The 27,455-nt window shown below is 46.8% G+C and overlaps 1 protein-coding gene across 1 annotated transcript; it reads right to left on the reverse strand.

The window, feature by feature from the left end:
• Window positions 1-2,312: 2,312 nt before the first annotated feature.
• Window positions 2,313-26,857, reverse strand: LOC144127525 (uncharacterized). Its single transcript, XM_077660519.1, has 13 exons — window positions 26,488-26,857; window positions 19,961-21,355; window positions 18,849-18,988; window positions 17,187-17,355; window positions 15,830-16,023; window positions 14,923-15,041; window positions 13,168-13,289; window positions 11,772-11,922; window positions 11,565-11,655; window positions 10,525-10,679; window positions 8,602-8,712; window positions 6,417-6,549; window positions 2,313-2,921 (listed from the first exon to the last, which is right to left on the reverse strand). The coding sequence occupies exons 1-13, from the start codon at window positions 26,570-26,572 to the stop codon at window positions 2,739-2,741; spliced, it is 3,048 nt and encodes a 1,015-aa protein (XP_077516645.1). The 5' UTR covers window positions 26,573-26,857; the 3' UTR covers window positions 2,313-2,738.
• Window positions 26,858-27,455: the final 598 nt, after the last annotated feature.

The raw sequence follows: 27,455 nt of genomic DNA on the forward strand, positions 1-27,455 counted from the left end.
GCCGCCTTGATGTTTCCTGCATATGCTCACAGCAACACTAAGCCGCCTGGGAAATTCGGGACCGAGCTGGCAGCTGCCCACAGCGGGAGCACGATGACAGCCCTAATTGCGGGATGGCACCAAGGTTGACGGAGCTCAACTAAACCGATTGCACGTGCTGGCATGACTGTGCGTTTGTCTGTTTTTTTTTTGTCTGCGGGGGACAGAGTTTTAGTCATACTGTGGTAGTATGGGCCGTGGTACGTAAACCTAGTGGGCCAATCATATTGAGGTCCCATTCCCGGAATGCCATTTTCCTAAAGAAATTTTGATGTTCTTTTCGTGTTATGTGGTTTAGAGAGACGGTTTTGTACGTTGCATTAACTAGAATGCGTGCCATGCAGTTTGTAAGCCAATCATGTGCTAGTATGTTTTGATTAAGTGGTGCAAAATGTGGGCTATGCTCTGATGTCTTTAAAACCGAGCTCCAGAGCCTGGAAAATGGTTCTGGGCTACGGTCAGATGTAATGCGTCTTCGGCTATGCCGAGTAGGGGCTTCCCCTAGTGTTAGCCAGTTCCACCTTTTTTAGCCTTTTTGCCACCTAAATTGTCTCTCGTGCATCAACTGTATGTAATGTAAATTTTTCTGCATAAACCTTCAAGTCGTACTCCTTTATACCTGCATCTTAATCTGTCGCAAGACCATCTCTGACGGAGCACCCCTGGTGCGAAGAAGTCTTCAGTCAGCCAAATCAACCAACCGTCTCCAGCGGTGGGCTCCCCTGGTGCGAAAAAGATAAAGAACCAAGTAGGCCAGCAGAGACCTACACTTTAGTATTACTACTGCAAGAAATTATAGCGGGATACTGCTCAAGAACGCAGCGGCAAATTCCCCTCAAGGGTGACCCTCCCGCTGATGGCGTCGACCGGTTTTCATGAGGTTGGGGTTGATCCGCTAGCATGAAATCGCCGATGAATGGCAAGTGCTGCCATTGAATGGGATTAACTGCGACATCACGGAAATTGGTTGAGACTATTGGCTGCAAGGCCTCCTTTGAGGAGCATTTGCCGCTGCGTCTTCAACTTGTATCCAGCCATAGTTCATGCTTCTTCTAAGTTACCAGCTCCGTGAATTTTAATTTCGCGCAAACCTTCAACAAGCAAAGAAGTCCGTTCCTTCAGCAAAGCTATGACACGCTTGAACGGTGAACTTCGAATAAAACACGATGTCCTTCAAAGACATTTGGCGGCACGGGCCTTTTAGGAACATGCTTCAACCTCGAATGCGTTCGCTTGGCTTTACAGTGAGAACTACGGTAGCCAGAATGATGCAAAAAAATTTTTTAACCAACCTTAATACAAGCGATCTTTTCTTTTAATGTATTTCCAAGGACTCATTCTTCAATGACTACCCTTAGTGAGCACTGCATAGCATAGCAATAGTAGGCAATTGAGCAGGACTGCTGAATATTAAGGCGAAAGCCTTTAATGGCTCATGCTCGCGTCCGTCCGTCCGTCCGCTGCACTCCAACTCGATAAGAAAGAAAAATCCTTCTGCACGGCGGGATTCGAACCACCATCCTTCCGTTCTGCAGGCGAGCGTGCTAACGACTACGCTACTTCCTGCCAACGCATGTGTAGTTCTCCTTGTCTAGGACGCTGGAGAGTGTTTGCGGAAAGGCGTGGAATCAGACGGATGCCTCCCAAACGCCCTCCAGTGTCTCCAGCATTTAAGATTCACAAACAATCATGTACTCAATTAACATCTTAACCACATATCAGTGACACAAGCGGCAACACCGCGCTAAAGGCTTTCGCCTCACCGCACTTTAGGTCAACAAAGTGCCCCCCTGAATTTTTGACGTCTCGGCCACCATTCGTAAAATTTGTTAAACGTTCACCAACACTGCAATGACGCCTGTCTTCCACAACGCATGAATTTCCTCGCATACGCCGTGGCGTCCGATAAGATGTGTGCCCAGGCACACAAAAAGTTTCGATTTTCTCAAAAAGATCCGTGTATGATTTCTGTGATCTGGCGTTATCTATATAACCACCTGTTACTAACATTCCACTCGCCTCGACCCCCGGAAACGGAATGAGGAGGCCAGGGCCATTATTTAAGCCTTGAGCCCCGATTTTAAATGGCGCTGACTGCAAACCCAGTCCACAGAGACAGTAAATAGCTCTGAGCAGTAAGTTGCACAGAACCGAGGGCAAATTTATTCATAGTCCTAAACCGACAAAAATGCCGCGGTATACTTATTGGCCTCATAGGTCTTCAATAACTTTGTACTCCATATTAAAATACACTGTGACGTGTACGACTTTTATTGTGCAAAATATGTGACATCTTAGTGGCTCCTAAGAATGTGTGCTGTTCATGTTACCGACTGATGACATTGGTTAATCACAATAATGAAAGTATGAATGCAGCTAAGCTCTCTATAACTAAGCCTTGCCTCTCGACCATCACCAGGGCTCCTGTTAACCACGCGGAATGGGGAGTAGACAGAGCGCAGACTAGCCTACTACTACGCCCCACTCTCCTCGGCACTCATACACTCTGTATCGAGACTTTTGACGGATACTTATTTCTTCAAATTCAATCACAACGCAGCGCATTTCAATCACTTCTCATTTCTCCACTGTAGCTACGAATCGTGAAAGTTTGTGTAGACATCACTTGGAGACACGGGGCTAGTTAGTTGTGCTTGTCAACGCTTCCGCATTGAGCGTGTTCGTGTCCCAGCTTAGAGTCATGCGAAGCTCTCCCCGTTTTGCGTGCGCTGTGCTACGCTGAACTTCTGCAGCTCTCCGCGGATTGCGCTCAGCATGGCCTGCGTCGAATCCTTGACGATGCTGGTGGCTCTGGCCGGTGACTGGTCACCGACGTCTGCTCTCGCGGTGGGCAGCGAGTCATCCCTGCTTAACCTGCAGTCCTGTAAGAAGAGAGTGAAGACAGGCAAGTCTATAGACTTGGTTAAAAACAACTTGATTTGACAAAGCAGGCGAAGAATTCACAGTCATTACGTGTTTCTACTTACGTACTCCAATTTCATTCGCGTCTCTGTTCCACGTTTCTGCGCGTTCAGTTTGAATATTAACTAGCACGAAGGCGATCGTGACGCAGGAATCGGACGTTTACTGCCAAGTGTGCAAGATATTTTCCATCACCGTGCATGCCCTTCTTTGTGGGTATCAATCGGAAAAATACTGCTGCACGTAACAGTGACGTCTATTAATGCGAAAAATTTCTTCTCTCATCAATGGCGTCTCCCGAAGCTGTCAACGGGCGCTGTGGACGGAAGTTGTGGACAGAAGCTGTGGGAACAGCGTGTCTGCACGAGCTGAATAAAAATAATTAAATTAAAACGCCGACATAGGCAGAAATCGAACTCGGGCTTCCGGCGTGCGAGGCGGGAGCGCTTCCACTCCGTCACGAAGGTTGAACGTTTGAAGGTGAATAAAGGCGAGTCTAATGAATTCACAGATGTCTCAGAAGCGATTATGTTGCTGTCTACGCGAATAGGCGCGTAGGCGGCACCATAATCGACAGCGGTAAGAGAAATGCTTTCGCATTACTGCACGTGAATTTTCGTCTCTTTCCTGCTTTGAGTGCTCTGTATGCCTGTGATTACCGCTGGCATATAACGGAGATTTAACTTGATGGAAAGCACTGACGTCAATCTTTGTTTAGCACCAAAATTATGAATATTGCATGACGCGTATTAAAATATAGGTAATACTGTGACGCCAAAAAGCTAAAGATTAAAGAATTGATGATTGCGCAATGCCGCAATCTAGCTTCTCTGCAGATCCAATTAAAAGAAGCTAGTGCTTTGTGGAGGAGCATACATAGAAAAATTTGGCTGCCTCAAGAGCAGTGCCCATCTCTTGTCTATTCAAGGTGCTGTTTAGGATACACTCATTTATTTTCTATTTTTCTGTTCATATCAGTGAATCAGGTATGTCCTAGCAATATTAAAGAGAGAGAAATATGCTAAAGCGCAGTAAGTTGTCACAAGTTAATTATTTAAAACTGCGTATCATTTTATTTACATTAATTACAATTATAGAGAAATTTATGCATATAGGCTTTCTATTGCTCATGTTCGGCTAAAATTGGCCAAAACGCAAAGCGCAAACACTACTCGAGTTAAGTTAAGAAAATAATGCAAGCCAGCTTCTCCGCATAAGTTATGTTGTGCGGAGAAGCCTGTTCAAAAAATTTCGCCTATTCCAAATTTTGATAGATATTTTCTGACGAAGCTTTAGTTCAACTCGTCTAAGGGCTGAATATGACTCGGTAATTGCTCACCAAAAAAATAACTTGGAACCTCTTTGCCGCAGCATAAAAATTAAATTTAGTGGCAAAAGCTTAGTATGCCCCACACCCTTAAAGCCGAACTGAGGTTTCAGATACCGATGAGCTTAAAGATCAAATGCTTCAAACTTCCAGCTAAAGCATATTGTCTTTTTTTCACTACCATCTGATATGGTTGCGTATTCGCTGAGTATAACCGCGACAGGGTTCAGGTGCCTCCGAAACGCACAGAACCGAGTAGTTGGCCGCATTATGACGTCATCTGCGGCGGTGGTGTATTTCCGACCCTCACAAACGTTTCTGGGAAAAAAAGTAACCAACGCTGTCGAAGGTAAAACCCGCGAAGAATTGTTGTGCGCCATCTGACAATTCACGGTAGGGTGCGGGCGAAAGCAGCGGTAAGCTGAAATCGCACACTTGATTTCATCATTACAAAGCTTCTCAGCACTTCTTTAAAGCTGCAAGGAGAAGTATGAACGTTGTCGAGGTTTAGATCGGGGATTACGACACCATTGTAAATGCTATCGAAAGAAAATGCCAGATTTTACCCAGTCTTCATGCATTCCAATGATTCATTCTCATCGTATTAAGGCAACGGCCTCTAATGGTTCATCGTTGTCCGTCCGTCCGTCCGCGAAATTTGTCACACTAGAGCTGTCAATCAAATGACGTCAACTCGATAAGAAAAAAGACCCTTGTGCACGGTGGGATTCGAACCACCATCCTTCCGTTCCGCAGCCGAGCGTGCTAACGACTACGCTAGTTCCTGCCAACGCATATGTAGTTCTTCTGTCACGGCAGTAACGCTTTATTTTTCATTCTTTTTACAGTCCCACAATATTTTATGTCTAGAGTAAGGACGCTGGAGAGTGTTCGTGGAAAGGCGTCTAATCAAACAGATGCCTCCCAAACGCCCTCTTTGTCTCCAGCATTTAAGATTCACAAACAATTGTATACTTAATCAACATATCCACCACACATCAGCGACACCAGCAGCAACAACACGCTAAAGGGTTTCGCCTCACGGCAGTTTAGGTCAACAAAGTGCTCCCCTGAATTTAAAAAAAATGGCTTAGCTTCCCTTTAAATGCGATGGCTGAAGGCCGAACAGGGTGCCACATCCTAAGTGCACACAGCATGCTACACCAATGGCCCAAAGGCATTGACCTTTACCGTCCCTTTCAACCACTCCGTCGATACGTCGTGTGGGGTCTCTGAGCGCTCAGTAGGACGCTCTGAGCCTCATTTTCCGAGTGGTTATGGTACTTGGCTGCTGATCCGAAAAACGTGGGTTCGACCCCGGCCGCGGCGGTCGCATTTCGGTGGAGGCGAAATTGTTTGGTTTATGGGGGTTTAACGTCCCAAAGCAACTCAGGCTATGAGAGACACCGTAGTGAAGGGCTCCGGGAATTTCGACCACCTGGGGTTCTTTAACGTGCACTGACATCGCACAGTACACGGGCCCCTAGAATGTCGCCTCCATCGAAATTCGACCGCCGCGGCCGGGATCGAACCCGCGTCTTTCTGGCCAGCAGCCGAACGCCATAACCACTCAGCCACCGCGGCGGCTCGGAGGCGAAATTGTAGAGGCTCGTGTACAGTGCGATGTCAGTGCACGTTAAAGAACCCCAGGTGGTCGAAATTTCCGGAGCCCTTCAGTACGGCGTCCCCCATCGCCTGAGTCACTTTGGGACGTTAACCCCCATAAACCAAACCAAATTATCATTGGCCGATTTGCCAGCCGCTACCAGCTGAGATGTTCGAGCAGGGTATGTTGTTGGGCTGATTGGTTTTTGTCGGTCATCATGGAATTACAGGGTCTACGGACGAGGACACAGAGAGGACACAAAGACAACTACGCTGACGTTCCAGCAGTGTGAAAAGCAAGGGCTGCCTCGGCGTACCAGTGCTTCCATCCCACTTCAACCATGTCCACTGGAGCGACGAAGTAGCTGCAAGTGACCCATGTCATCGTCACACCAGGCTATCAGACCTGATATGGCTTGATAGCTGAACGGCTATGACGCATGTTTATGAGGGCTATCACCTGTAGTAAGATTGGAAAGTTGGCGACGATTATGAGGACAGCAGCGGCCTGCCACAAACTGACCAGGAAAGAAGTTTGTGCGGCGGCCTCCGACGTTTTGTAGATGGACCACACAACGCGGGGCTTCCCAGCGGGTAGGTCCGTGGTCTGCGTGAGCACGTCCTTCTTCTCCGGCTCTTCCGGTGGAAGCGACAGCCTGCGGCGGGTTGGAAGGGCGAACGAGCTGCTGAGCATCTGCAACGTGCGAATCTTTGGATGGCATTGTGAGCAGCTCCCGCACACGGGCTCCCGCAAAACCCTTGCTTGTCTTTTGGGAGAGAGGAGTTGCACACACCTTGCAACGCAGCTAACTTCAAAGAAAAAAAAAACACGGATCACCGTAACGCCTGTGTTGCAGGATATAGGTATAGGGCATTTCGTTTACTAGTTTCATTCATTTCCATTTTCTGGGCCTAAACACTGGGATATAGCTTTTAGTTGAATTCAGTTAACCGCCGCGGTTGCTCAGTGGTTAGGGCGCTCGCCTACTGATCCGGAGTTCCCGGGTTCGAACCCGACCGCGGCGGCTGCGTTTTTATAGAGGAAAAACGCTAAGGCGCCCGTGTGCTGTGCGATGTCAGTGCACGTTTAAGATCCCCAGGTGGTCGAAATTATTCCGGAGCCCTCCACTACGGCACCTATTTCTTCCTTTCTTCACTTAACCCCTCCTTTATCCCTACCCTTACGGCACGGTTCAGGTGTCCGCCGATATTTGAGACAGATACTGCGCCATTTCCTTTCCCCAACAACCAATTTTCAATTTCATTAGTTGAATTCGGATCGAAATTCAGTAATCAGAAAAGTTCTATAATACATGCTTTTTTTTACGGCTATTTCTTGCCGGGAAACGTAATGCGCATTAAGGCTAAATTTTTTACGTATTTTCTTAAGAAGTCTAGCAATGGTAGGTCGCACTTAGAAAATATTTGTCACATATCTCTTCTATTTTTCCCATTTCTTATAATTGTTTTGTCATATACTTTGCCATTCCTATGTGTTGCATGCACTTATGAGTCTATGCTAGACCGGAGTTCATTTCTTAGCACATTGCGAAAACATTCGTTCGAGACCCAAGCGGTCATCTCGAACGCACAATAGCCTCAGAGGAGGACGTTGTTGATGTGGGCAGCGCTACGTAAACCGATGCCACTGCGACGTCCAGTCAGTAGCTGTGTTCTGACCTCTCGCTTCCACAACCTACTTTTTGAACTTATCATCTCGTTAAGCCACACCACGAGAAACAAGTTAAAATCCTCCTCATCTAACTGAAAGGCCATTCGCAATGAAGTACAGGCCATCCGCTTGTTTACGTGCTTTGCCCTCAGAGTTGTGCACTGATAAACTGCATTTTCTTGAAGAGGTATTTTCGAAACGAAATCGGGTATATCCTGATTCTCAATAAATTTTTTGGAGGTGCAATAATCGGGCAAAAATGATGTTTCACCTGAAAACGAAGGATCCTAAATTAATGTTCGCAACAGGATGCGTTTTGGGGAAAACTTGTGGCTCGCGAGCAGTCACTCGCCTTCGTTATACACGGCTTGCACCGACGTCATTGTTGCCTTATTATCAGACCTGATGCACTGAGTAAACATGCGTGTTCTTCTAATCAGCTTATCAGAGCCAGCTCCGACCTGCACTATTATGCTCCGCGCTCCACCATCCCGCCCATGACGTCACTTGGAACCCATCTACGACGATTGCTGTTGCTGCCTATCTTACCACTGCGGGTAGCTCTATTGTCCGAAGACAGTTGCCTGTGTTAGCTCAAGATTTATTTATTCCTTGTCCAGCTGCTTGGACCTGGAGTCCCAGAGGGCTCTGGTTAAAAGAGCGCGTGCGGCTGCCGCCAATGATGTCCCGGAATGAGGACTATGGCACCCAGGCAAGGGAGCGGTGAAGCCCTCCACTCTCCTGTAAAGCCCGCCCCACTGCATCCAATAAATATTTTACCACCACCACCAGCTTATTGTCCACAGCTAGTTTGGTCAAATGCGGAAAGTGCTTGCGTCTGTCATCGTGTCTACAGAGGGGCACACAAGTCGGTTAACGCTCGACAAGATTCTTCCAGCTTAGGTTAGGGTTCAACTTTATGTTAGGTCCAAGATGTGTGCCGGAAATTTGCTTTTAAAAAGTGCCTGAGTGAGTGCCTAGCTTTCCTCTTCACACAGAGGCTCTCGGGGGGGGGGGGGGGGGGGGGGGCACTCACATTTTTTGCCGGAGGAGGGTGCTCGCCATGGTGTGGCGCGGCCTCGGGACCTTCAGGCTACTGGTCCTTCGCATCTCCGTGGCAGACGGAGAGACGCGCTGTCGGCGGAGGCTGCGGCGTTGCAAGCGGGAAAAGAAAATCTGCTGTTTAGCATTGCTCCGGTGTTATTTCTCGGAGGATAACTGCACCCAATAGTTATCGCATTAAACTCGTGTTAGTGAAAACCTTTTCAACCGGGGAACAGGCTATGACGGAAGCAGGTGGCAGTGACTACACTTTTATTTTGAGCGTGTGTTTTTTGTGATGACTTTAGCCCATGTTTCTAACAAATATTTTCGCGCAATGCAGATGGCACCTGTGTAGACATTTATGCGCCTGTGGGTGCAGTACATTCAATGGCTGTTACCATAATTTTCTTCCCTGACTGGTTTTGAAAAATTATCTTTCTTTTTCTTGCCTTAGGCACAAATGCGAATTTGAGGCTCGAAGCCTCTCACTGCCATGCCGTACCCTTTTTCTTTTTCTTCTACAACTAGCTCGGAGTGTCATTCAGGTAATCATCATCATCTTAGTGCAGCTGCGCAATCACAGGCCTCAATCGCGCCACATGGTTTGTAATCAGGGCCACACCTTGGGAGTGAATTAATCGTCCCGTCTCCCTTTTACATTGATGGGCAGCATGAGTATCAAATTTTAACGCAATAGCATTAAGGAGCTCGTGCAGCAGAAAAGCCGATGTCGGCGTTGTCGGTGTTGCAACACGATAACGTCCAAACAAAAAAAAATTTGTGGACATACGGGGGATCGAACCCAGGCCTTTCACATTGCGAGGCGAGCACCCGCAGAATACGCTACGAAGTCTCATTGGTTCGAATTGAATAAAAGTAGACCTAGTGAATGCGTTGTGGTCCGTGATTTCGGGAAGTGTATTTCCGTACGGATGCGTACATGAGTAAAACCCTGGCAGCGGTGCAACACGCAGTAGCATTCCACTCTTAAAGGCGAAGCTTAAGCCTCCTTAATTTTTCAGGAACGGTTTGAAATAAAACGAAGAACGAAAACCGCATTATAGTGAATCGCCTGTTTTTATTTCTGAATGGACAGGGATTATTTTCCAGAAAAGCGCGAAGTGAGGTGTACCTGTTCAACGGGAAGCGAGAAAATAAACAGCAAACAAATATCTTCCTCCTGTTTTAGTATCGTGTCGTGGCACACATCCTCCAAAGTTGCCTCTAGATTTCAACGAGTGCGTTTCGAGCGCAGCTACTCAACGAAACTGCCGCTAGTGGCGTCGCCGCTTGCGGGTACTCCGAGGCAGGATGACACCAATTACAGGCGCCTCTTCGTTATGGTGCATCCTTCGAACTTACATTAAGTCATACCGAAATGCAGTCATTCTTGGCGGCACTGTCTTCTTTGATTCTTTTTTTTTCGTATTGTAATATTCTGTGTGGAAATTTCTTTTATTACAAGTAAAATCATGTGTTGCTCCTAGGTTCGTGCCCATGATTTACAAACAGCCAGACAAGTGCAGAGAGAGAACTCTGTCGCGTCAAGGAAACATCAAGGACTCGATGTGCTGTATGAGAACAAGCGAAGTTAGGATAATTGATGCGTCACGAAGGGCCGGCGCACAGAATCAGTAAGTTATGAACTGAGATTCTTAGCATATAAACTCAAATAGATCTCTGTCAATCCTTACGCTTGCTGTCGGGATGTGTTAAAACACGTTAGGCTAGGGACGAAATGCCAGAACAACCACTAGCTGCAAATTGTGATTATATTACTTCTGTGTCATCGCAATTTGCCCTCATAGTGAAACCTGTGTAATTGCAGTCATTGTTTTTTTTTTTTTGGAAAGTGTGGGAGTAGGTGTTGCTTCTTTACAATCCCGTCTATGAGTGCGTTTGGAAGGCGTGTCACCTGCCGTAAACCTTCTTAGCCGCTGCTTTTTCAAGGGCGCTGTCCAAGATGACCCCGATTTTCTTCTTCATGTGATCCAGCTCCTTCTGGGCCTCCTTCAGTTCCTCGTCAGAGCACAGCTTTCCTGGCTTCTCGCTGTCGTTCACCTCCGAAGGCTGCAGTGACAGGTGGTGTGTTTAGGTGACTCGGCCAGCTGCCATAAAACTCTTTTTCTTCACAGAACCATGTAGTCTGAAAAACTAATGCACTATGGCAGCGGTTCGGGGTCATGGCGAAACATAACGCATGCGCAGTGAGGAAAGAAAGAGACACAACACAGGCCCACTCAGCGCTTTTGCCTCTCACCGTGTCACTGTCTCGTTCCTGCCGCGTGTGCAACCCTCTATAGACACCTTTAGCATACCATGTACCTTGTTAGCATTAGCGGTAGCGGAGTACCCGGAGCCCGCCCGCAACCAATGCTCATGCGCAAATCGCCCGACGGCGCCAGATGGCGCCAGGTACCGGCAGCTGCGCGCGCGCCCGCCGCATCGGGACCAATCAGCGCGTGCTCACCGGCGGTGGGCGGGCTCCCGGTACTTCGGTAACGTTAACGGTAACACGGTACACGGTATGGTAGAGGTGTCTAATGACAAATAAACAAACTGGCTGCTTACAGCGAAGCGTAACCGACAACTATAAGCAATAAAACCCAATTGCAGTTTCTAGCAACAGGCGGAAAAAAGAAATGTTTTCGTGGAAAGACGTCCTCTGTAAGGATATTTGGTGTCCATTGTTCGTCCAATGCTAACATTTTTCATTCTGATAGTCGTAAAATATTTACGGAGAAGGAACAGAAGGTGGACGTTCTGAAGAAAGGACAGGCCCGATTACTGTGTCGTTCGGAGTGCACACATTGTGAGAGAAGCGACGAAGTGTGTGAAGGAGGGGGAAGAAAGGCGTCTCGAAACATTATATAAAATAGCTGTAAGCTCTCAGTGAATGTCGGTGGATATTTTCGTACAGAGTGAAGAAAAATAAAGATACATATTATAACCTACCTCGTCGGAAATCAGTGACGTAGCGACGCTTTCCTGGGCACTAGCCGCTGTCTTCTCTTCCGCTGATTCAGCTGACGTAGTCGATTCGAGACTGCGACAGACCAGCACGAAAGACACTGCAACGCATATTGCACAACAAAAACGCCCCCCGCTCCCTGAGCAATTTATGCATTAACTGCAAATCTTGGTGATAGTAGAAATTCTTACGAGGTGTCACTGTCACTGCCAGATCCGTCTCTGTGTACCTCCATTTGCAAGGTCTTCCGAGGCATCGGTAGCGGGCACTCGGCCGACTCGGACGGCGGTGGAAGCACGTGGTCGAACAGGCCCCCCTGTATCTCGTCCAAGCCGCGATCAACTGCGGCATCATTTAAGAAACCGTCGGTGAAGCAGAAGTGTGAAGCCTCGTTTTCGAAGGAGGTAACCCATTTCTGACAGTTTGTAAAACGAGTACATTTCTCGGCGAGGCGAAAGTTCACAAACCTGAACGCCCCCGAAAGTGACCGCAGTGCGCACCTAAGTACATGCCGTCAAATAGCTTGGTTTGTTTTCTCTTATTGTAGTAACCATTCTGCACAACTTTGTAGGTGTAGCGCAACTTGCTAAGCTTAACCTTGCCAGCACTTATTTCCACTTTTTCTTCCAATCTTTCTTTAATCTCTAGCCAAGAAAACATCGCTGCATGAACAGGTGACGCGTGCCTTGTTTATGTTGGCATTATTTTTTTTTGTTAGCTGGCATCATCCACTACTTATATAACAGAGTTTGCTAAAGTAACACTTTCCCTAAAATATACAAGGTCTTCTTGCTGCTCCTGAAATGTATTATTTTTTAACACTAGTTGAAGGTAATGGTTGCAGAAACGGAATTTATAAACTAATGCAGCCAACAGTCACCGAAGACAAGGAAAACATATGGGAATGTTTCTGCATTATTTTTTTTATTTTTGGTGTTCATCAATGTAAATTAAGTACTGTAGCCATTTCGTGGCTGAAATGTAATTGAGCAAAAAGTAAAAGAAAAACAACCACAGGCATCCAGTGGGATTCGAACAAGCGACCTCCGTGTTTCACGCACAGTGCTTTAACAACGGAGCTATGGCGACGGCTAAGCACGTACTGTGGGCGATATGGTTAGGCATTCTTACTAAAAGGCGCCAAAAAATAGACTCGAGACGGAAAAGACGACCCGACACACACGACACACACGGCACACACACGCACACACGCACAACAACGCACAACAACGCACAACAACGCACAACAACGCACAACAACGCAGGCTGCCCAGTCTTCTCGCTCCAGGGGAGTATTTATGTTGCGTTTAAGCTAACTTCGAAAGTGTTAAGCAGCGGGCGTAGAACTTCCTCTATTACCGCGAGTGCCACGTGGAGCGCGAACGAAGTATGAAGGAGTCAGCTGTCTGAAAACCCTCTTATGCTATTCCTAAGGTAGGTTTAGCGCTAAGGAGGGCACACGACACAATAACCTATGTACTGGTTTTCAAAAGTACCGCCTTCATCTCTAGGTTATGAAGCGCGACACTTAAATCCTAGAAGAACAAGAAAAAATACAAGCAGTTGTTCCAGCCATTCCACACTAACCTTCGTCGTAAACGGCGCTACCTTGAAGGGCGTTGCTCCGAATGGCCGACGCCCGCTGATGCCTGTCCGGTTCGTAAGCCTTGTTGACAAAGTACTCGCTCAGGTTCTTGGGCCTGGTGTGCCTGCAGAGAACAGGGTACCGACACGACGGCGTGTGTATGCATCTTGAAACTGCAAGAGAGACGTGGATATTTGTGCCTTGTCTTTTCCTGTAAATAAGTTAGTATGTAAAAATCCTGTCCAGCAAGCATCCGCTCCAGTAAGTGTTCCCTCCTGTAAACATGTTGCTTCCCTCACAAAAATTTCTTTATACAGTCTGTAGACTGTACATAGACTTCTGTCTGTAAAGTCTACAGACTCTTTATAGACTCCCTATAGACAGATCCTAGAGAACAGTTTATAGGAATACAAATTCTATAAACAGTCTACAGACAATCTATAGATTTATGGTCATACACTTTTAGTAGACTTTTGCCTATAGACAGTTTATGGACTATGAATAGACCAAAAGGAATATCTTAGGAAGGCAATGAAGTCTATATTATAAGAAGTCTATAGAGTGTCTATAGACTATTTCTGTAAGGGTTTGACGTAAACACTGTCTATATGCAGCAAGCGAACTTCGAAGCTAAACTAGCTCTGGAGAACCTGTAAGGCGTTCACGCAATACGCAAGCTCCGCCGTAGCGCTTTCATCCCATGCGGTGAGGCGCAGTACGGCCCACACAGCGATACCCTCAATAAACCGAAGATTGCATAGTGCGCAGCCCCATTTCGAATAGGCACTGCTGCGGGGGCGGCGAAAGGAAAACCACGCAGATTGAAATGGCCCAGTGCCCTAACACTGAACTTCTTCACTTGACGTCGACAGAAAATTCCCAGCACGTACGAAGGTCGGCCGCTGTCAGGGACAGCTGACGCTGGACACGGAACTTGACCCGTCTTGATCACGTAAAAGAAGCCCCGGAAGACAGCGGACCGACCCCCCCCCCCCCCCCCCCCCCCTTTGTTTCGGTCTGAAACGTCTCGGGGAGTCGCTCGCACGACGTGTGATTCGGGCAGCTTTAATTCTATCACCGTGTGCGTGAACTCTGACGGAAGTTGCGGATGCTTTATGTTCGCTACTTTTTATCACGCCCTTGTGTACCTTGTGGTTGGCTACTCCTTTGCTTTCTACCGCCGTCTTAGATGCAGTCTGTGTCCTTGGTCCTCTCATACTGCAGCCAAGTAGTGCCTGATATCGTCAATACGGTACCACTTCTTATCCATCTTATACTGGGTTGTCCTTCTACCCCTACGATTGTCAGTTGAGCCAGCAACATTACACTTATTTAAATAAACAAATTATTCTCCCTAAACGATGCGGTAAGCACGACAGCTTTTCTATACGGAACTGTGGTCCGATGAAATTGGGATTTCTCGTTACCAAAGTGGTTGCAGGCTAGGTGCATAAAAACTGGGAAATTTTTAACATGATACGGTTGCTCCGTGAAATGATTTTTCGTTGAAAGCTTTCAGGTATATTTCTTTGTAGTACATTGATCAACTGCTAATAAACGCATGACATCTCATCGACGAAATGAGGATATTAACCTTACGTTACCGAGTCTTCATACGTTTTACTGAGTGCTGTTTTACAGAATGTATGATATACGCCATGATCGGCTAATGCATTAATTCCTGAAAAAGTGTAAACAGAGTCTAAATTTTCGCCCCTAAAGTAAAAGACAAAATGAGGCTCAAAAATGAAACTTACATGGTTCGGCCGCCTGTGTCTAACGGAGGTGCTGACGGCACGTGTATAGGACTCGTGAAGACGTCCTTGTACGTCTTTTCGCCCAAGGCTCCAAACTTCCCGGGAGATTCTTCAAACGCCTGGTAACGCAAAAAAAAATATGTACTTCCAAATCATAATTTCTTCTAAATTATGAAGGTGCGTCTTCTGGGCCGAGCTCGTAACTTTTTTTTTAATTCACCGAACACACTGTGTGCATTCTTTGCTGGTGTCCAATTTTCACTACTGGAGCTTATCGACCCGATAAGCCGCCCTACATCACAGATCGATGAAAAATTCACGTCCACACCTGCATTTAAATGCGCGACAATATGTATAGAAAGCGTGGAGCTCTCGACAACGTCGAAGAAACGAACTCCGTGCATTTGCGTTATTGTGTTCTGCGCAACGGCAAGACGTCCTGAAGAGAGGATGAGCTTGCTTGCTGCGGACCATCTCGCCAACTTCCCTTACTGCCGACATTTCATTCTGCTGTGATAAACAGTACAACGATTTTACCCTGCCCCGTATGTGTCCTTCTCTGAGCCACATTATCTTCTTTTATATATATTACAGCATTAGAAGCTTCAATCTGGTCATCTTTTCTCCCTAATAAGCTAAGGATCTGAGATTATTTAACGATCCTGGTTAAATTATGGCATATTTAACTAAATCCTTTAAAATGAGGTAAATTCGAAAGAAAAAGTGCAGAACTTTGTGCGAGATACTTAGTAGACGTTTACACTTTTTGTATAAAACTTTCTTTCGTATTTAGAAGCCTACTTGCAGCTAACTGCAGCACGGAAGTCTATTTACCATTAGCTTCAAGATGCTTCAGCATACGTGCCTTAAAAAAAAAAAAAGAACACGTAGCAACCGCACAGCTTGCCTTGAGTCTGTTGGCTCGGCCATAAGAGCGAACAGAGCCGGAGTCGCTGAACGGACTGCGGTGGACCTTCGGGCGGCAGCACTTGCAGTAGAGGATCAAGAACAGTAACACGAGGAAAAAGATAGCCGCCAGGACGCCGGATACAATCCACACGAGCTGGGTGACGGACTCTGTCTTTGTGGGCTTTATGTACGCTGCGACAGAAGGGGCAGAGAGACAACCATTCAAATGGTTGTTAAAGGTTAACAATCCGAGCATAGCTGCATTACATGAGAGCTCTGCTTGCGAGACAAAGTAGAAATATAAAAGTATGAGCCGCAAGTTCGTTTAATAAAAGAAGTCAAATGGCGTAGGGCACCTAGAAGCCCGAGGTGTAAAAATGCTCGCGAGGCTGAACACAGTGAAACCTACAGATTTCTTGAAATATATGTAAAACTGAACGTCAAGGTTAAAAAAACGCTACTATGTACCAAATTTAGGATCTAAAAAGATAATATTGAGCAACAGCTTTGTGGGACTAGATAGAAAGCGAGGAGGGGGGACCAAATATGTGACCGACAGACGGACATCTGGAGCGGTACATTAGGTCCGCAGTCTTTTGTGCCACAGTGCGTTAGCACGAGCCGTAAGGTTTTACAAGCGTGGATGATGTAATAATTGCAAAATTTCGGCAGTGGATCAACTCGGCTGAACCTGGTTAGTTGGTTAGGTTAGGTTAGGTTATGTTACGTTAGGGTAGGTTAGGTTGCGTCGGTCGCACCATTTGCTGGATCATCGCCGTACATTGCGTGTTGGGGTTTCAGTGGGTGCCACATGGTGGCGCTACTACTGCACACCATGCACGAAGGAAATTCACCGGAGACGTACTTCGCTACTCGCTTAGTTGGCATATCTGTAATTTTCATGCTCATAATTAAATTATTCATGCACGCCTCAGTACATAACTTGAAGATATGTTTTTAAGACATATGTGCATTCACTAGACGCGCCTTTATTCACTAGCAAGAGTCGAGTAGTCCTGGCGGAGTGCGTGTGTTCGGGCTAAGTGAGAGGTGGATGCTGGTGTGACTGTGTATGACTGGTTGAGTGATGCGACCTGGTTAAGTCGGAATTGAATCCTGCCATTTTGGGTGTAATTTCACGTAATAAAGGAGAAAAAAAGTGGTCGTGGCGGAGTGGAAGCGTCTCCGTCTCGCATGCCGGAAGCCCGGATTCGATTCCCACCTCCACCACAATTTTATTTTTTTATTAATCGAGGCCGCTTCAAGGTCATATCTGCCCCTTCAACGTTTGTACGCGAGAAGTGCAGCTCTCGCTGCAAAATAATGTGCGAGGACTAAGAAGACGGGGAACTCACGCTCAGCTTTCGTGACGACCGGGTAGCCGAGCAGGCGCGACATATCCGTCTCGTTAACCACGGACATGGCTTCCACGGCGGTTTCCGCGGGCACGAGCTTGTCCTCTTGCGACAGGGTATAGACGAGCGACATGAGTTGCTCCTTGTAATCCACAGAGAGGTTGACCACCTGCCGGACGAGGAGGAACAAGATAATCCGAGGACCATCTTTAAGGAATTAACACAACTGTTCCAGAGTACTGGTAATTCTACTTGGTGCAGAGTAAAGCTGTATTCAGGGAAGTTTATCTAAGCAGTCAGAAACAAATATTAACGTGTAGTTGTTCTCATTTATTTTTCGTATCCTACATCACGACGGTTTGCTGTATCGACGGAAGGATTAAATTTTTACGTGCTCTTTTAAATACGCGGTTATGATTTTATGGTTTCTAACACAACATTCTGCTGGGGTATACAACGAGCGCATGTTGTGCGAATGACCATGCTTAGAAGCACTTCACAAAAAATAGCCTAGTTTGAATAGAATAATAGTGTGCGCGTAAGATTTGAAAGTTTCACACGTTACAAATCTCGCGCATCACTGATATACGCAAGCAGCAAAGGGAGAATTTGAAAGGGCTATTGTACTGCCCCTTACAAAAAAATCAATTTCCTCACTACAAACGTTTCCGAAGCACAGATATTTTATCCCAGGCGCTGCTAACCGCCACCGTTCTCCCCCGCGAGCACTTTTGCACAAGTAAAGGAAAAATTGAATGCTACACCTATACTTGTATTGCAAAACATTAGACTTTGTTTGTAAATGCGCAGATTTACAAGGGGTACAAAACGTGATTGTTGTAAACGCTCTGCGTTATCACTGTGGCGAACGCCAAGCGCGTGTCTCTCACGCTTTCCCTCGTTCCTTCCTCCCCTCACCCTCTACCGGTCACGCTGTATAAGCTGGCTTATCGGTACGAATAAAGGCTTTTTTTTTTATCCCGAGCGTCCGTCTGTCTTCCAGGGAAGCAGGGCACGCGCCATGCGCGTACTAGCTATGTAACAGGGATGCATCTCTAATTGACTTAATAACATTTGCTCTCGAGTTACTTGTTGGCGTTTAAAGGTCCATTTGCGCTTGTTTGAAGTACTACACGCATGACGATGCAATGACCTGATCAGGGGGGTAAATGTAGAGTAAAACACTACCATCTCTCGCTTACAATAGAACAATTTAGCACTGTACTACTGAGATAGCTTCCGTTTTCTGCCTCACACTACCTGCGAACTCGCTAGCTTTACAGGTGCCCATAAAAGTTTTAGGAATACCGAAATCACGAAAAAACGTAAATTTCCTCGCTGGTTAGAAGCGCATCCAGGCACTGAAGGGTGTATTGTCGAGCTCGCGTTGTGAGCTACAAAGCAAACCCATCAGTTCATGGCTGCATGCTTATGCTGCTCAGTAATAAAGCCTTGTAGCAATTTTCTTGTTCCAAAAACTTTTGTGAGCCCTTGTACGTTTACTCAAACTGCCTGACAGGAGGTGTAATCCCACCTTTTTATGACTTCTAGCTTCGCCTTTCGTTGCTTGGGCGGATTTTTTTTTTATCCACGATGTTCCCTGCCTTACGTGGTTCTTTCTTACTTTATCAGTTATGCGTAGATTCCTGTGACGTCACTAACCTGCACAGCCATGGACCGTCCGGTGTAGCGCCTCCCCCGCCGCGCTGCTTGTCGTTGGGCGAACGCTTTCTCGTAAATGAATGCGAGGTTCTTCGCAAGCTTCTCAGTGTTGGAGTGGTTGTAACGCTCTATCCGCAGCACTGCGTGTTAGCGATAGACAAAAGCAAACGCTAGAAAAGCAATGTCAGTGACGTCACCGTAGTCTGCACGAGGCAATGCAGAGCAAATTTAGGGACAGAAACCGCATAAAAGGGAAAAATTTAATTCAATATATTTTCTTGCTTCTTCCAAAATATATTTATTTCCACGAGCTTTGCCCATCCCCTGCATTCTTCTGGTGCAACAAATATCGCTTCGCTGCCCGAAACTTGAACACCAAATTCACTCCGCCTAATTTACCATAAAGTTAATAGACTGATGCAACGAGCTGAAGCAGGGAAACTACTGGCCTAAATATTGTATCGTATGCATTCAATGCAGCGTTTCTTTGGCAAAAATCATCAAATGGAAAGATGGCTTCTCAGATTGAAATGGCGGAACCTTGGTCATAACTGGAGACGTTGAAAGGGTTAGCGATATATTGGGCTTGGTGCCCTAGAGAAATCATGCAGTAATGACAAAATGGAGCGAGTTCGAGCGAACGTAGGTAGTGGAAACTGGGAGTGATAGGAGAGCTTGGCAAGAGCTATGCTTGACATTGCGGTCGCATACGCCGGGCATATAATATGAATGTTAATAACCGCATCCTGAGCTACGGGACATGCAATAGCACCAAGGTTCAGTTTTCTATTTTTTCACCCCAACTAATTACTTGTCTTCTTAAATGGTCACGTTTAAGTGCACTGACTCGACGTTGTATCAATGGAAAGTTTTGGCGACGCGTTAGCGTATACATTAACACTATAATAAAATTGTGTAATGAGCACGGAATATTAAACGCACCGTTTGGTTACTGACTTAATAACCTCAGTTTATGTGCGCAACAATATTCAAGGATGCCCATTTCAGAAATAACGCATTTGCCTATATTACGATGCATGCAATAACGAGGCAATATGAGACTAACTAAACTGCAAATGTCGGTTGCTCCTCGGGCATTGGAGATCACCTACCTGTTCGTATCCAGTACTTCATCTGGTCACTCAACGCCTCTGGTGACGCCTCGGAACCGTTGCCTAGATGACCGAACGAGTTAAGCACAGCGGTCGGTCTCACGATGGTCGCTGGGGGGCTTCGACTCCACTCCTGCAGAGTCGTCGTCCGCGGAACGAACCACTTGGACATTGTGGTCAGGAACCAGTCCGTCTTTCTTGTCAAGGGAGGACTTGTTGTGAACCACAACAGTGTAGGCGAGTTGGACTCTGCGCTGTTGTGCCAAGTGCCTTCCGGTGTCCTTTCACGAGCCTTTACAACCGTCCACAGAGCTGAAGGCCCAGACAAGTAGGTGCTCTCTTCATTCCCATATGGCAGGTGTTCGGTTGTGAAAGATGGCGATGCTTCTTGCGTCGACCAAGACGTCGCTGAACTTAATAAAGGCGGTGGGTCAGTCTTTGTTGGCACTGTATGAGACTGGTGATGGTGAGTGGAAGACTCTGGGAGCTGAGATGGTATTGCTTTGGTATTGCTTGAAGACGGAAAGGTGACGTTACTCTTCAGAGAATTGTGAGGAAAAGGGCGGTCTGATATGGATGCGTTGGCATGGTAATTTGTGGTAATGGCAGTTTCAGTGGGTGACTGAACTGAAGGCTGGCGGAGCAAAATTGTGGTGCTGAATATGAGTTTTGAGTCGTTCTTCGGTAATGAAATCGTAATTAGGTCTTCGAAAATTGACGGCGATGTGGTTTCCGACTCTTGCACAGGATCCTCAAGGCCAGGATTAGGTTGTGACGTAAGCGAACGAGTCAGTTGAGTTGGCAGCGACGACGTAGCGCTGTGAGGCGTAACATCCGTTGCACTTGTTGCATCAATTAAAAACGAAGACGATACCAACTCAGTCCACTCTCCGAAAGCATCCGTTGAAGCAAATAGAAACGGGGACGTCAACGTTTCAGCCTCAGACGCAAATGCACCCACCGGCTCGCTGTTAAAGGATGGCGTCATAAATTCAGGTTCCGGCATGGCAGTACTCGCTGTTGTCTCAGCAGAAGTCGCCGAAGGCCCAGGGTATGCCATTGAAGTTCGTGACAAACCCCAGCTGTCAATAAAGGCCAGATCGGAAGATGCCAGAGACGGTTCCGTTCCGTCGGCGAGTTCATCGTAGTCATTTTCCGTCATTCTTTTCGAATGAGGAGATTCCCCTGAGTCATGAGTCATTGTTGACAGAATTGAAGCGACCTCACTCTTGTAACTGCCTTCTCCATCACCCGAGCCCTCCAGAAATGCGTGGGAGAAGCGATCTGTATCGCTGGTCCACCTGTGTTCTGTGTCTTCGACGGCAAAACGTGTTTGGATGCGATCTCTTCGAAACGATGATCGCTCGCCCTGCACTTCCACCGCGATGAAGGCCTCTGAAATAGGATCAGCAAATAGGAAAGGTTGATGTCCGATTGGGTTCAAGAAAGGGAAGAGAGGTGTGTATAATTACTATAATGCAAGCAGGAAGCTATAGCATAAGGGATCATCCTGCGATATTGAAAGGAAAAGGAACTGGCTCTGCGTAAAATTTGTCGACCCAGAATGACAAAGAGGTCGCAGAAACTTTGTTTCACATGAATTTTATCGCTACATTTTGCTCTTACAAAAACCACCACAGGAAGCGAACCTGCGATTCTATAAAGCCTAACAAAGCTGAAAGACTTCGCGCTCAAACCGGCCCCCAGTATTTCCACGTTCTCAAATAAGATGCCGGCTTTTCATACACTCTACGTTCTTTTAAACTGTCCTCACTTACGCCTGCCGAAAAGTGCGCCACGTCCTGCGGTTTTAATCGCCTTGCTAGGAGGAATTTGGGTGGAAGTTTCTCAAACAATGAATCAAACTTGCTCTAAAACGTTTCCCAAGCAATAAGTGCGGCAATTATATCCGCTGCTTACTTTCATTGTAGACGAAGACGGTACATTTAAAAACTCGTACGCCATATGAAAAAATTGCGTTCATAAATAGTTTTTCATTTAAAAAGCCCTTGCCCAGAATTTCTGGGTATGTAAATGCAATGACTCTAGCGCTGCCTCGAGCTTCACGAAACAAACTGTTTTTGAGTAAAGAAAATATCTACCACCGTCTGTCCAGTTAAAAAAAAAAAGTGCCTAGTCGTTCGCAGTTGCAATCTAGTCTATGAATAAAAAGTGGAAAAAAAATTTGGGGCCAGATAGTTCATTTGCATGGAAGGAAAAGCAGCACTTTCGTTGTATTTTCCACAGTTCTTGTCTGTTGCTCTGCTTTTCCCTCAATGCCCGCCACACTTCCAGTTGTGTGCCAGTTATACGAAGGAATACTGATTTTTTCTATCGTGGGTTTCAAAATTATTGTTTCGAATCACTGCGGAGGTGGGATAAAAGTGAGAAATTACGGCATCTGGCGTTATCCCTAGCCTGAAAATTACCATTTCGTGTCACAAGCCTGCGAGCACTTCCGGCAAATTATTGCATTTCCCAACAACGTGCAGGATTCGAGGCTCACATACACAGTGGGTGGCTCGCATAAATGCGGCCGCCACCTTTGCAAAAGCATACTGGGATGTCATGTTGTTTTTCGGAACATTTGCAGCAGTTAAGTACGAGGGCTGGCGGAAAACGCAGAGCGATAAACAGTGGTTTATGTTAAAGGAGCAGCGTCTGAGGTTTACGGAAACTAGTGTTCCTTTATACGGAAATCGTCAGCTATACTGTGGCTTTGTGGCATTCTCAAACACCCAAAAGCATTTCAGGCCGAAACTCCCTTTCCTGTTTCGTCTTGTTTCAGCGTCAAAGCCTATTTGTGCCTTTTCGCACGTCTTTTGATACGTAATACAATGGTTTACTGGCATTTCCTCCTGCTTTGTAGAACATTCTTCTAGTTTATTATTCTTCTTCTGTATGATTTGCTTCTTACACTCTTTTTCTTTTTATGCGAAATGCAGCCGCGCAAAAGACAAGGCTTCGAACATTGAACCGCATGCAACAATAGTGAAATATCGCCAGCCAGTTTCCCAACGGTACTTGAGTCGAGCTCCACCTGCATACAAAGGTGCCTGCAACGAAAACCCGATCGAACACAAGGCCTATGTACCACCTGAGACTAAAAAAAAAATGCTTGGCGCTGGCATCACAAGACAGTCCTAAGTTTATGTAATAATCAACCTAGCAACGTCCCCTGCAGGACAAACGCCTTTTCCACTGACCTCCAATTATATCTGCCCTGCATCAGCCGCGACCACCTTATCGCATCCGCACACCTGACTCTGTGCCGCCACCCTTTACCTCCTCCCAGAATCCACTGCGTTGCCCTTGGAGACCGCTAATTAATTATTTCTCCCCATTACATGTGTACATTTTGTCGTCTCAATATTAGCTAGGACATAATTAAATCGTGTTTGTCTCGTCTCTTAGCAATACCCCAATCATTTTTCGTTCAAAGCTTGCTGTATTGTCCTCAGATTAATCACTTTCCATAGCAACGCCTCATTCACGTGCTCAGCAACACCACAGTTCTCCGAGAGTTTCCAATTTCTGTAAAGGACACCTTTGGGAACCCTCAGAAGGAGCCCTTGAGGCTGGTTTCTTCCAAAGGAAAAGAACCGCTTATACGAGCCACGGGGCCACCATTAGAGCAATGACCACCAGCAGTCCCCTGACAGGCATCGCCATGAGATGAAAGCGAAAGCGGAAGTGAGCGCCATGAAATGATTGCGTGTACGGGGGTCATTCACGCGGGGACAGACCGGACATGTCTTCTGTTCACTGAGAGCGGCTGCTCGACGCTTCTCGTGTGTTGTGTGCGTTTAGTGTGGCCCTCTCTTACGCGCTCTTTTTGTTTGCTTTGCATTTCTTTCGTTTCTAGATATCCGGTGCGTAATCAACCCACGTTCTTCCCCCTATATACTTTTAGAAAAATGCTCTGTAGACAGTCTACAGACTTCTTATAAAATCTATTGCCTTCCTATAGATATTTCTTTTTGTCTATTCATAGTCTATAGGCTGTCTATAGACCAAAGCCTACTAAAAGTGTATGGCCAGAAATCTATGTATTGTATATAGACCGTCTAAGATTTGTATTGCCTATAGGCTGTTCTCTTGGACTTGTCTGCAAAGATTCTATAAACTTTATAGACAGAAGACTATGGACAGTCTATAGACTGTGTAAAGGAATTTTTGTAAGGGCTACAGCATCTCGGCAACTTTGTCTGATGTCGTTTAAGGTCATCTAATCAGGCGAACTACAGGTATGTGTTTAAAAAAGTTGTTGTTCCAGCATTCTGTTAGATCCCTTAATGCATTCGTGCACTCGGCCGCATTCACTTTTAATTCGGACAAATCCGTTTTTTACCGAGTGTCACGGTCCTTTGATCGTCCACCGCAACTCGTGTTTGATTACGGCCACACTTGAAAGGCTGCATGCTTATGTCAGCTAATACTAGGCGCATGGTATCACCGAAATACTCAGGTTTCTCTTTCTGAGGGAATTTTCACGTTGATTCATGGGTCGTTGCTTTAACAAGCAACCAAAGTGGACTCTGACTATGTCAGCATGCTTCAGGATAAGCGGCATTGCTCAGCTTTAGAGCACTAAGTGGATATCGATAGCTTTCACTGGAGCTGGAATTAGTTCTGCGCACTACGTAATAATGAATCGCATCTCAATTTCGTCACATTGTTTCAGGTCTATTACCTGAATCGTCAGCCCAAGGCCTTATCTACGTGAACATGATTGTGTCGACTTAACCAGGTAGACTGCACCGAAATAAGCACCAGCCGTGCTCTTCAAGCTTTTCGAGGCTCTTACAGTTCCGTCACGTCCCGATAACGCTGAAAACTCGCACAGTGCTAATGATGGCGCCATTGTTTAGAGTCGAGTTTTTAGGAGCCCGGCCCTGCATTCCACGTCGTTGTCGTGGTCGTCGTCATAGTCATAGCCGGCGTAACAAGCCACCTGACAGGTGGCATCTGTAGGCGTGTGACAGGTGGCGCGTTGGCAGGTGAAGCCGAGCAAAATGCCACCTGCCACGGTGAGAGCGTAGGAATGGACAGCCGGAAGGTGACTGCCACAAGAAGATCCCGGAGGGTGGTTAGCAGCATAACACGTGCACCTGCCAGCCGTGGCAGGTGCTGTGTCAAGAGCTGCGCTCCAATTTCGCCTTACTGACGGTCGTAATTGTCTGTCAACTTGTTTTTCTCACTTCGTCTAAATGAGAATGAAAAAAAACGTGGTCTAGAAACCGTGGACTGCATTTTCTGGAGTCAAACGAATTATGCGGAAAATAAATATTTGGGAACTGCACGCAGCACCAGCTTTGCAGCAGCACAACCCCACTACTTCGAATGACTGCCCTTGCTCGATGCAGACTGGGCACAGTTCTTACTCAGCGTTGAATGCAGTAGGTTGCTAAATGTTGGACATAAACCACCGGGCAGCACATTATTAAAGTTACTAACGTTTAGGGTATTCGGACATAGTAACGGGCTTGCCGTTCAATTTCATCCAGGTTTTAGTCAGGCCAGAAATCGGTTTCAGTCAAACCGATTTTCTAATGGCGCAAGTTAACGGCGAGAAAATTCCGCTCTTTCGTGCACATACCTTTCGCTCCAGTTAGAGTACTCATGCTGGCACGTAATCTCACTGCAATGCGCCAGATTATAGGTACATTAAGTGAAGCACGCTGGAGTATACAGTTCTGTAAGCGCAAGGGGTGGTAACACGCTCCGAGAGCTTTGCCACAGCGGTACGTTGATTTGAGCAAGTCATAGAAGGAAGGAGCAAGGCATTCTTCTATAAACATTACCTTCGAAGGTGATAAGACCTTATTGGAACCGTCGATACGGTATACCTGGCACCACAGTGATCTTTCATACTTCGCCACAGCGTTCCGAGTTTTAGTCGAAAAACCGCATATTAAGAACGTCCCACAAGCTCGACCACAGCCAAGGGGACTAGGCTCGCTGTCTGTCGCAGCCGGATTTATAGCCACATGGGCTTAGTTCTTGTTTTCGCAAAGTGCGAAAATAAAGTGGATTAATGAGAATGGCGAAGTTTTAATCTCCTTCGCCAGTCTGAGCTGCGTTATAAGCTTGGGTATTATTCTTTTTTTCTGCAAATGGTCTGTCCCTCTTCCTGGTCATAGCCAAACTCTTCTCCTGTCCCTACCAATGCTTCTTTTCCGTTACCTGTATTGCAAGATGCCACTTTGTACTGGCACTCTACTCTCTCCTGCCACTTCCCTTTTCCACCACAAGATACCTTCTCTGGCCACTACAGTGTTACATTTACGATGCCTGTCTTGCCACCCTCCACTTCCAATAAAACACCCTTAACAGCCAAACTAACGAAGACAACTTTGCCTCTGCAGATATAAAAGTTGTCTAACTGGAGCGCGACTACTTACTTCGATAGTAAATGCTTTCCCATTTCAACCAAACAATCAAGACAACCACAGCACGTGACCAACAGTTCTCCCGCGGGACATGTATATAAACGAAGCAGGCGACGGGCACCGTTAGCAGCGTACCTGCGATTACGAAGGTACCCAGGAAGACAAGCAGGGCCGAGGCTTGGGACGCTCCGGGGCGGGTCAGGCACCACACGGCGCCCATAGCGGACGCAGCAGCAGGCGCGACAGAAGCGGGGCAGCACACTCTCGGATCGTCGGCGTCGACAGCGGAGGCCTCCAAGCTGAAGCCGTGCGCGCGGCACCCCGATTGTGCGAGCGCCGCACCCGGACGTTCATTGCGGCTCTGAATGCGCTTCCCGGGAAAAAACCGCAAAGCCCGTCGCGCCGTCAAAGGCACGCCGGCCAGCGGTCATCCGTCGGCGTCCGCTGCCGCCACGGCTCTTGGTGCCACACGGCCCGGCACCACCCACCGCCACCAAACTCCTGGTGTTGGCTGCCACCGAGCTGTGTTTGTAAACACAAGAGGCATACACTCGCCACTCGCGAAGATCGTAACAGTGGCTCATGGGAAACGTCCTTGCATATCAGCTATCATTCCGTTATAAACACATAAGGGTCATCGGTGCGTGCGAATCTAAGCGGAAATAGTTGAGAGCGTTAATTTCATAACGATCCACTTCTGTAGCCGCGTTCATTGACAAATGCTCCTGTGCTTTCATGCAGTTCTGAGGAATGGCATTCATTGGACGTAACCGGGAGCTTGAGTTAATAATACCGATTGGGGCTACGTGCTTAAAACAGAGTGCAACAGAGGCCAAAAAATGTCGTTAGTAAGGAAAGTCAGAATGGTTCAGAAGGACGTTTCCGTCGAGCGTAATCACAACCTTGCATACGGATGGAAGCGGTTAGGGTCAAAAACAAAATACTGAGACGGGAATTAACCGCTTTGTTGCCTCAGTGCGCAACCTGGACATCATGACTGAGTCTAAGTGGAAACAGCTGATTTAAGAATAAGTCTTCCGGTCATTCCGCTCGTGTGCCTCGACTGACGAGAGCAAAGCAACTCAAACATGTAGCTGTCCAGT

Source organism: Amblyomma americanum, chromosome 4 (genome assembly GCF_052857255.1).
Source record: "Amblyomma americanum isolate KBUSLIRL-KWMA chromosome 4, ASM5285725v1, whole genome shotgun sequence".
NCBI classification, from domain to species: domain Eukaryota; kingdom Metazoa; phylum Arthropoda; class Arachnida; order Ixodida; family Ixodidae; genus Amblyomma; species Amblyomma americanum.

Bases quoted from the DNA above. Each gene is read 5' to 3' on its own strand.
- LOC144127525 (XM_077660519.1), bottom strand. From the start codon at position 26,572: ATGGGCGCCGTGTGGTGCCTGACCCGCCCCGGAGCGTCCCAAGCCTCG. The intron at 18,989-19,960 runs GTAGGTGATCTC...GCTAACACGCAG, and splicing joins GAAGTACTGGATACGAACAG to TGCTGCGGATAGAGCGTTAC. The intron at 2,922-6,416 runs GTCAGTTTGTGG...CTCTTCTTACAG, and splicing joins CCGCACAAACTTCTTTCCTG to GACTGCAGGTTAAGCAGGGA.